Raw genomic sequence first — 10,846 nt, forward strand, 5'->3', positions numbered from 1 at the left:
AGGTCACCTGTATGACGCTCGCAGGCGTCATATCGGGTTTGCCGAGGGGTTGGTGGGAGGTGAGGAGACTCTACCAACTCTCTCTTTAGGATTAGAGAAAAATAGGCCAGGCCAACTTGGCTGAAGCTACAGCGAAAGGTCACATGTATAACGCCCGCGGGCGTCATATCGGGTTTGCCGAGGGGTTGGTGCGAGGTGAGGCGACGCTACCAACTCCCACTTTAGGAGTATAGATTAATGCATGACGTTGTTTTGGAAAGTGCCGATTTGGTTGGATTTTTTAGGAAAGTTTGGATAGTATACCGAGTATAAAATAATAGTTTAATCATAGAAAAAGTGAAACGAAAAAGAAGAAACAAAAAACCAGAAAAAAGAAACATAGAAAACTGAGAAATAAAAATGTGCACACGCGTCAAATGGGATGGGCCAACTTGGCTGGAGCTTCAGTGAAAGGTCACCTGGATGGCTCTCACGCGTCAGATCAGGTTTTCCGAGAGGTTGGTGGGAGGTGAAGCGACAATATAAACTCCCCCTTTAGGAGTAGAGATTGCAATCGCGATATAAACATTCGATGCGTCCATTTCTATCCCAATATTTAAAACGTTGGCCAATTAATATTTGCAGTTATATAATATTCTTACCGTCATTTTAGTTCGCGCCATTTAATCTTCCAATAAAATGATAATACCTAAATAAAGGTGTGTTAAAATGAGACATATAAATGGTGCATTAAGCCCACACTATTCCCATAAATCGTGATCCTATTAAAGCGCTAACGGTCCCATGATCACTCATTGCTCCCTCAGATTGCTATCGTGGGATGGTGATTGGACGGCATCCGAGGAGTTTGGATTTGTCCCCATATTTGGAACGTTCGTCAATTCACATTGGCGTTAAAATAATAGTATTACTTCATTTTTGGTCTCGCAAGAATTTGGTAACATGTAAATAATAAAGTGTTAATTATTTTATTTTATTTAGAAGTCTTTAAATTGGTCCCTCAAACGTGGCACAATACGAGTAACGGCTTAATAAAGTCGCTCAAGCTGTTGACAATGAATATATAGGGGGCCCGTCCTTTCGTTCCCAAAACAAAACCCCTGCTCACAGAGGACTCTCCATTGCTTCTCCCCTTCCCACGCACGGCCAGGGTCCAATCCAAGGCGATACACAAGCCTCTGCTGGCGGCTTCCACTCCTCCCCGTCTCTCACCGACCAGGGCACTAAGTTCTCAAAGGTATATCTCACTATCTCGGGTTAGGGCTTTTGGTAGATCTGTATTGTCCGACTCTGGTCTAAAAACTGCAAACATGTATGGATACTTGGATCCGATGCGCACTTCTTTGCTGCATGCTTTTGCATCTGTTAAAGGGGGCATGATTGGGGGTAGGTGGGTTGTTAACGCTTTGTTATTGTTCTAGATTGCAACTTCGCCTAACCAGTTTTTTCTTTTTGACAAAGATGGTTGATCTGAAATTGTTTCTTCACTTGATCTAATCTTGCTAATGGAGTTTTTCGACCCGATCTAAAAATTAAAAATGTTTTGCAATACTTGCCTCCGATGTTCATCTCAGCATGTTTTTTATTTTTTGAATCCACCTCAGCATGTTCTTGAGAAACAATTGGCACCTCTATTTTCCCGATTGAAGCTCTACTTAACTTATTTTTATTTCTTGCTGATCCGAGTTGCATACTGGTGTTGTGAAAAATATAAATCTTCAGTAATATATGCATACTTAGCTCCGATTTCCACTCGCTTGACCATATACATGAATAAAACTTTATTTGTTCAACATATACCTTCTTATTTAAAAGAACACTCTCTGGATTTCTCATCTAAAAGAAAGAGGACTACTGTGAGTAGCTCACTGAAGTTAGTCAATTCCACATGAGAAATTAAGAACAGAATTCCTTGTTAGTTCACCATACTCATGATCATGAATCGTGCTTCTGTTGATGGTATTAGGGGACATGATCATCATGCTGCTCTATTTACCATAACAAATAAATGGTGTTTTTTTCCATCAAAATAACATAAATAGATGGTGCTTTGCTGCATGCTTTTGCATCTGTTACCAAGTTAAAGAAGCATATGTATATAATTGATTTGAAGTTAAAGAAGCATATGTTTGGATGGAATAGTTTGTTTCTGCTCTATAGATTGTTTTTGCTATTTTCCTCGTCATCTCTATTTCTTTGTGACGGCCTTAGGTATTAGAGTAGTTCAGCTAGCATATGCATTACAATTTTCTTATTGTACTATCTATTAATCTTATGTCCTGTATTGCAGACTTGCATCATGAAGGCTGCACAGTTTGGACCTTGGTCAGATCTTCCTACCGAACTCCTGGGCCTTGTCCTAAAGCGCCTCGATTCCCTAGCTGACCGTGTTCGTCTGAGAGCAGTCTGTCAACCATGGCGCTCTAATAGTATGTTGCAGAATCTCCCCCTCCCATTCCCTTGGCTCACCCTCACCGATGGAACCTTCCTCAGCATCCCTGGCAGTGAGGTTCACCGCATGCCTCTACCTGATGGTGCTCGTTGGCACGGCTCCATTGATAACAGGCTATTCCTCATGAGCTGTGATGGTGCGTGTTCATTGCTGAACCCTTTTTCCAAGAGCACACTGGAGCTTCCTAATCTTGCCAGTTTTTGGCAGCGCGAGATAGATAACCATGCTGAATATACTGATGATCCAGTTTCCTATAAGTTAGTGGCGCCCTCGCCGCTGGAATCATCACCCAAGTCCCTTGCTGCTGCGTTGATCATCGGCAATTGTTATTCTGTTGATCTTTGTGTCGTTCAACCACCTGCCACCACTTACTCATTCAGAGGTATACGTACTGCACTGGGGGAGCCACCAACATTAGTGGACCTTGCATTCTTGGATGGAAGGCTGTACGTGGTATCTGGATTTTTCAAGCTTTTCGTCGTTGATTTTGGTGAGAACCTTGGTACTTATCCAAAGATGAAATGCGTAATTGACTCTGGTGGTGATTGTGGAACGCCTCAATACCTGTCTAAGAAGGTGCTTTATGGACTCAGCCAGTATTTAGTGGAATGTGGTGGTAGGCTGCTGATGGTGCAAAGATTTACACACTCACAGGGTTTTAGGAATTCTCACACTGTTGGATTTAATGTCCTTGAGGCAGACTTGCGCACTAACCCGGGTCAGTGGAGAACGGTGAGTGATTTGGGTGGCCATGCCCTCTTTCTTGGTAAGCAAAGCTCGAAGTCCCTGCCTGCTGGAGAATGCAGCGGATCCCAGGAGGACTGCATCTACTTCATCTGCGATTATCCTTGTCCAGAGTCTTCTGCAGAACCTCTTCGCGACGCGAGAAGTGGGATGATAATGCCATTGCATTCAAGGAATCCTGCAGTACCGCAACGGCAAGCTGGTCAGTGGGGCCTGACCTGGTTTTTTCCTTCTGAAGCTATATGATCAACCCAGAAGGATTTTTTTAGTCTTTTGTAGTCAACCAACATGCCTGGGTTCTGCTCATCTTTATCTTACTAATATGTTATTGTGTGGACTTAATTAGTATATGATGGTGTGCACTTTTAAGTCACTTGGTGACAATAATGGGTTCATGTAATCGAATGCTTAAACCTTTCGTTGTGGAAACTTGATGTTTTATCTGTGTGGCTATGCTTTTAACAGACTTGGGAGTTAATGATAGCTCTGCACGTATATGTTTCTGCCATGTAGATAATTGCTACTTCCAACAGGTGGTGTTTTTTTTCTCCAAAAAGTGGATAGGCCCAGCCTCTCCATTATCATGATGCACACAGCTGTAATTTATTGACGCGCACAAGTTTTACAAAGAAGCCTCAGTAGCAATAAAAAATAAAAAGACAGGTGGTGTAGCGTAGCATAAAGGTACATGAGCATTTCATCAGTTTTCAGCGAGTGTAATTGCTCCTTTTCAGCAAGGTCGTGTAGGGAATTCCTATATGCCCTTTTGGTTATCTACTTCCCCCTTTTCATTTGTCCAAATGTGTACTTTATGCTACATACAATTTATGCACTGGATTGTATTAACTGATTGTGATCTTGTAGAATTTTAACCAAATATATGTCACATCAAAATTATGGCCATAAACTGTCCCACCTCAGTTTTAACAGAGGTGAGGCTGAACTCTGACCAATTCTCAACTCCTGGTCTCACCTAACAGAATCATGCGCTGCGTGTTAAGTATATAATTTCATGTATATGTACACTTGTCACTACTAGGAAAAGGCCTACTAATGGCGCATCAGTTTTGCCTACTAATGGCGCATCACTGGCGCGCCATTAGTAACACGCCACTAGTAATTTTACTAATGGCGCACCACCCAGTGTGCCATTAGTATATAACACCATGCGCCATTAGTGTGCCTCCGAGGGGCCATATTTAACCATGTGCTTTGGCACACTAATGACACACTGCGGATAGATGCGTTATTAGTATACTTGGCATACTAATGGCGCACTTTGTCTTGATGCACCATTAGTATCCTTTGGCATACTAATGGCGCACCTTGTGGTGATGCGCCATTAGTATGAATATTTGGTTTTTTTTTACTTTTCTGATTTTTGCACAGGTTACAAAATATATTATTTGACAGAATATAGACAGTAGCACACAGCAACAGCAGATTCATCGAATACAATAGAAGATTAGTCTCCGAATACAATTTATTATATTAGTCTTCGAATTCAAAAGACCGAACAAAGATAAAACATTACAAGTCTCGAGACCGCAAGTATCGAGTTTGTCTTCGCATTACAAGTCGATATCAATCATCTAAACTACCATCACATAGAAGAGAGCTGCGGTCATCACGATGAGCATCATCGCGATCAAACTGGTCTTCATCCGGTTCCTCCAACGCTCCCTCCTCTCTCCCGCTAGATAGCGGGCGTATCTAGATTCGTCCTCCGCCCTAGTGGTGTACCCTTTGTAACTGTTACCGCTGAAACGGTGAACCTGTCTCCGACACTCATCCCAGTCGTCGTAGACTCCGGGAACCTTACCCTTTGTACACGACATACGACGGCATCTCTATGCACAAGCCAAACAACAGACAATACATACATAAGCAATATATAAGTATGCAACAAAAGGATCGAAAGAGAAAAGCAAGACATTAATAGCACGATTCATGGTCCTACTAATAAATAGCATCGATTACATCTAAGTTGAACGACTGTCCAAACCAAAGAGACATACAATTCATTAAAGTTTAATTACAACATGAGCCAATCAATGTTTCATAACTACACATCACTACTTTCGACTCGACTCGTGGACAGGAGCGTGGATGAAGCCGCCGTCTGTCGTGATGGTCATGAAATCGCGGGCGTTGTGAGCCTGCATTTGTAGCATTCCGTCTATCTCAATGTTGGACGGTTGATATCTGAGGAAGAACTGCCCCGAGGTATGAAGGACATCTTGATGGATGATGTCCGCAAACTCCGACTGGATGCGAAAGAATTCTTGTCTGATGTCCGCGTCCTGGATTGCCGACAAGCTCGCGGCCCAATCTTTGAGATTATTTGGTAGCAGAAGGTGATTATGGTCCCTTACGATCGCCCGCATGTGATGGAGGGCGTAGTAGGCATCCTTCTGACCACCAGGCGGCTGCTTGACGCAGCAGAACGTCGTATTGTGGGCGAACACGTTCTTGCCGTACTTACGAACTGCCCTGATGAAGGTGCCTCCAAATTTGGCGTAGCCAGGGAGAACATTATCAAGAACTTTCTTGATATTTGTGTAGACTATCTTGGAGTTACGGTTCGCGTCGAAATACGTGGCCATGGAATATTTCAGGCTTAAGAGGATGAGTGTGCAATGTGTGTCACTGCACAGAACACGGAATGTTAGAAAAAAAAGAATGATCAAAATCTAAGAAATCATATGTTACGGGGCGGTTAAGGGATGACTTACTCGGGAAAGTAAGCCACAAGGAAGTTATCCTTATCTGGGTTTGCCAGAATGACGTCTTCGAGGTGTGAACTCGCGACTTGGCGGTCCCCAGCGCTGCTCAAGAGCTTGGCACGCATGTAGAAGGGGTCGACGATCACGATGTCCAGGGTCTTGTCTCTAATGATCCGCATCTCGATACTCAGCGAAAACAGCCGAACGAAGGTGTAGTGCAGCGGATGAAGGTTGAACATAGCAAAGATGTCATCAAACCGCAGGACGATCGTACCCCCGATGGCGCCATCCACAAAGCCCTTGCCCTCTGGCACCTTGGCCACGAAAACTGGGTATGCCACATTATTCTCTCTGAGACGCCGCTACTCCAAAGAAAGAACACTGTCGTGCAGACTCCGCATAGCACCGGTTGCAGCACTGAGCATATTTGTCGGTAGCCTCGCCCTACCTGTAAGTGCATCTAGTGCCACCCCTAGTTGGTTTTGGAGTATTGACGACAAACCTAGTTGAGGGACTAATGTGTTTATAAGAATTGCAGGATAACACAGGTAGAAGTCCCTCATTGATTCAGTTTTCCTACCAGAGATGACCCCTAAAAATGTATGAAGACATTGAAGTCAAAGGTGGTATATGAAGATATTCACATTGAGGACTATGACAAGAGAAGACACCACATGAAGCCTATGGAGCTCGAAGACTTAGATCTTTCGTAGTTCTTTTTCTTTTGTGTTGAGTCATAGGAACCATCGTACTGTTAAGTGGGGTCCAAGAGAACCAGTCAGAATGACTGAAGTGATGCCTAACCAAAACCTATGTCTTCGAGTGAAGACTATGAGAGCGAATCTTGTCCAGAGTCGGACAAGTCAGCTTTGCTTGCAGCCCAAGTAAAGTTACCGTGTGAGTTTGAAATCTGACCGTTGGAACACGTGTCAGTTCCTTAGTGACCCAGGGTCATTTCGGACAAATCAGGTCGGGTTGCCAAGTGGCTATAAATAGCCCACTCCCTACAACCATAAACGGTTGGCTGCTCAGATTGAGAGTACGGCTTTTGTCGTTTGAGAGCAACCCACCTCAAAGCCTTTGAGAGAGAATTCCTTGCGAGGATAAAGCCCTAACCACCCAGATCCAAAGAGAATTGGGCATCACTTAAATCTTCTTGTCTGTGTGATCTGAAGACTTATTACACTTGAGGATTGTGCATCCTCTAGCCGGTTAGGCGTCGCATTCTGAGCATGCAAGAGACATTGTGGATTGCCGGTGGACGAAGTCTGTGAAGGTTTGGGAGTCTACCTTGAAGACTTACCAGAGTGATTGGGCGAGGTGTGTGTGACCTTAGCTCAAGGGGAATACGGTGAGGACTGGGTGTCCTGAGCTGCGTGTTCAGGACTGGGTGTTCAGGACTGTGTGTCCTAAGGTTTAAATACCTAGCCGCCCCGGCCAGACGTACAGTTGTCACAGCAACTGGAACTGGTCCAACAAATCATTGTCTTCAACGAGTCACTGGTTTCATCTTCCCTTCCCTTTACTTACTGTTACTCCTTGTGAAGTCATTGTATGTTTGCACTATCTTTTGTCTTCACTGAGTGACTGCGTGTTCTGTCTGGCTTCACAATATCTTCCTACCTGATCCTTACTACATTGCTGCTATTAGTCATTGTGCTTTCACTCTATTGAATACTTGACTATGGCTTGCCTAGTGTAGTCTACCTTCCGCTGCAGGGTATTAGGTTTATTTCTATAGTTTGTCTTCATAACTCCCACGTTTTGAAGACTTTCATAAAAATCGCCTATTCACCCCCCCCCTCTAGTCGATATAACGCACTTTCACTACTCGCCATATGCACCCTCCTCGAGATATCCTTAGGTGAAGGTGGCCCGTCCTGATCACAGATCGTACTCGGTGCCGGCTGGCTCGCACCGGCGGCCTTTTTAGTCGACCGTTTCCGGCCCTTCTTCTTGATCTGCTGTAATGGGACCGAGTTCTGCTCACAGACCGCCTTCTTGAGCGTGTTGGGGCTAATAATATTTGGCACCTCCGCTATCTGAGGCTCGGTGAAGGCGGCAGCTGGAGGCATCTCCTGAGAACTGAACGCCAGACGACACCTATTGCAATTGGGTTTCTCCGCTGTACCAGCTAGATCGCGGTCGTCTTGTTTGGGTTCTTGAGAAGGAGGCCCGCATAACTCGTCACCGTACCCATGTTCGGCAAAGTACTTATCGACGTTGGTAAATGTACCATCGTCATTGTTATCGTCGTCCGGATCCTGTGCCATATGCATGTCCGGATCCTGTGCCATAGGGATGTCCAGCATGTCCGGTAGTGTTGCAGCGTTCTTGCCATGGCTTGGCGCCGGCACGATTGGCGGTCTTGTCTGTGGGGTGGTGTCCCCCGCCCCCAAACAAATCTGGCTCTTCGGCCAAAGCAGGGGCCATCTTACGCAGGCGCTGAGGGTCATCTCATCTTCTTCATCGGCCCTAGCGGGTCGAATCGGAGGTAACAGGTCGTCGCAGCCTCGCAGCACCCGAACCACTTCAACCCTATACATTGTGGGTGGAATCGGATTACCGTGGAACACAGGGTTGCCCGGTTGAACGATTCTGCCCTTGGCGACATCGACCAACTCGCCGCCCACGAAGTGCAGGAGAGTGCAAGGAACATCGGCGGTGTTGGGGAACGTTGCAGAAAACAAAAAAATTCCTACGGTTTCACCAAGATCCATCTATGAGTTCATCTAGCAACGAGTGATCGGATTGCATCTACATACCTTTGTAGATCACGCGCGGAAGCGTTCAAAGAACGGGGATGAGGAAGTCGTACTCGACGTGATCCAAATCACCGGAGATCCTAGCGCCGAACGGACGGCACCTCCGCGTTCAACACACGTACGGTCAGCGTGACGTCTCCTCCTTCTTGATCCAGCAAGGGGGGAAGAGAGGTTGATGAAGATCCAGCAGCACGACGGCGTGGTGGTGGATGCAGGGGTCACCGCAGCAGGGCTTCGCCGTTCTACTGCGAGAGGGAGAGGTGTAGCAGGGGAGAGGGAGGCACCAAGACTCAAGGGTGCGGCTGCCCCTCCCTCCCCCCTTTAATAGGCTCCCCTAGGGGGGCGCCGGTCCTAGGAGATGGGATGTCCTAGGGGGGGGGGGGCGGCGGCCAAGGGTGGAGTAGCCCCCAAGGCAAGTGGGGCGCCCCCCCACCCTAGGGTTCCCAACCCTAGGCGCATGGGTTTGGCCAAGGGGGGCGCACCAGCCCACTATGGGCTGGTTCCCCTCCCCACTTTAGCCCATGGGGCCCTCCGGGATGGGTGGCCCCACCCGGTGGACCCCCGGGACCCTTCCGGTGGTCCCGGTACAATACCGGTGACCCCCGAAACTCTCCCGATGGCCGAAACTGCACTTCCTATATATAATTCTTCACCTCCGGACCATTCCGGAACTCTTCGTGACGTCCGGGATCTTATCCGGGACTCCGAACAACTTTCGGGTTACTGCATATTCATATCTCTACAACCCTAGCATCACCGAACCTTAAGTGTGTAGACCCTACGGGTTCGGGAGACATGTAGACATGACCGAGACGGCTCTCCGGTCAATAACCAACAGCGGGATCTGGATACCCATGTTGGCTCCCACATGCTCCTCGATGATCTCATCGGATGAACCACGATGTCGAGGATTCAAGCAACCCCGTATACAATTCCCTTTGTCAATCGGTACGTTACTTGCCCGAGATTCGATCGTCGGTATCCCAATACCTCGTTCAATCTCGTTACCGGCAAGTCACTTTACTCGTACCGTAATGCATGATCCTGTGACCAGACACTTGGTCACTTTGAGCTCATCATGATGATGCATTACCGAGTGGGCCCAGAGATACCTCTCCATTATACGGAGTGACAAATCCCAGTCTTGATCCGTGTCAACCCAACAGACACTTTCGGAGATACCCGTAGTATACCTTTATAGTCACCCAGTTACGTTGTGACGTTTGGTACACCCAAAGCACTCCTACGGCATCCGGGAGTTACACGATCTCATGGTCTAAGGAAAAGATACTTGACATTGGAAAAACTCTAGCAAACGAACTATACGATCTTGTGCTATGTTTAGGATTGGGTCTTGTCCATCACATCATTCTCCTAATGATGTGATCTCGTTATCAATGACATCCAATGTCCATAGTCAGGAAACCATGACTATCTGTTGATCAACGAGCTAGTCAACTAGAGGCTTACTAGGGACATGTTGGTGTCTATGTATTCACACATGTATTACGATTTCCGGACAACACAATTATAGCATGAATAAAAGACAATTATCATGAACAAGGAAATATAATAATAATCCTTTTATTATTGCCTCTAGGGCATATTTCCAACAGTCTCCCACTTGCACTAGAGTCAATAATCTAGTTACATTGTGATGTATCGAACACCCATGGAATTCTGGTGTTGATCATGTTTTGCTCTAGGGAGAGGTTTAGTCAACGGATCTGTTACATTCAGGTCCGTATGTACTTTACAAATATCTATGTCTCCATCTTGAACATTTTCATGAATGGAGTTGAAGCGACGCTTGATGTGCCTGGTCTTCTTGTGAAACCTGGGCTCCTTAGCAAGTGCAATAGCTCCAATGTTGTCAAAGAAGAGTTTGATCGGCCCCGACGCATTGGGTATGACTCCTAGGTCAGTGATGAACTCCTTCACCCAAATTGCTTCATGCGCTGCCTCCGAGGCTGCCATGTACTCCGCTTCACATGTAGATCCCGCCACGACGCTCTGCTTGCAACTGCACCAGCTTACTGCCCCACCATTCAAAATATACACGTATCCAGTTTGTGACTTAGAGTCATCCAGATCTGTGTCGAAGCTAGCGTCGACGTAACCCTTTACGAGGAGCTCTTCGTCACCTCCATAAACGAGAA

At 46.2% G+C, this 10,846-nt stretch overlaps 1 protein-coding gene across 1 annotated transcript; it reads left to right on the plus strand.

Annotated features, from left to right (window-relative positions):
• Nucleotides 1–1,135: 1,135 nt before the first annotated feature.
• Nucleotides 1,136–3,637, plus strand: LOC119332025. The gene is made up of 2 exons (XM_037605206.1): nucleotides 1,136–1,237; nucleotides 2,291–3,637. The coding sequence occupies exon 2, from the start codon at nucleotides 2,300–2,302 to the stop codon at nucleotides 3,440–3,442; it is 1,143 nt and encodes a 380-aa protein (XP_037461103.1). The 5' UTR covers nucleotides 1,136–1,237; nucleotides 2,291–2,299; the 3' UTR covers nucleotides 3,443–3,637.
• Nucleotides 3,638–10,846: the final 7,209 nt, after the last annotated feature.

The sequence above is a fragment of the Triticum dicoccoides genome, chromosome 7A (genome assembly GCF_002162155.2).
Source record: "Triticum dicoccoides isolate Atlit2015 ecotype Zavitan chromosome 7A, WEW_v2.0, whole genome shotgun sequence".
Lineage (NCBI taxonomy): Eukaryota > Viridiplantae > Streptophyta > Magnoliopsida > Poales > Poaceae > Triticum > Triticum dicoccoides.

What these genes read in the sequence shown, in the direction of transcription:
- LOC119332025 (XM_037605206.1), top strand. Translation starts at nt 2,300, where the DNA reads ATGAAGGCTGCACAGTTTGGACCTTGGTCAGATCTTCCTACCGAACTC.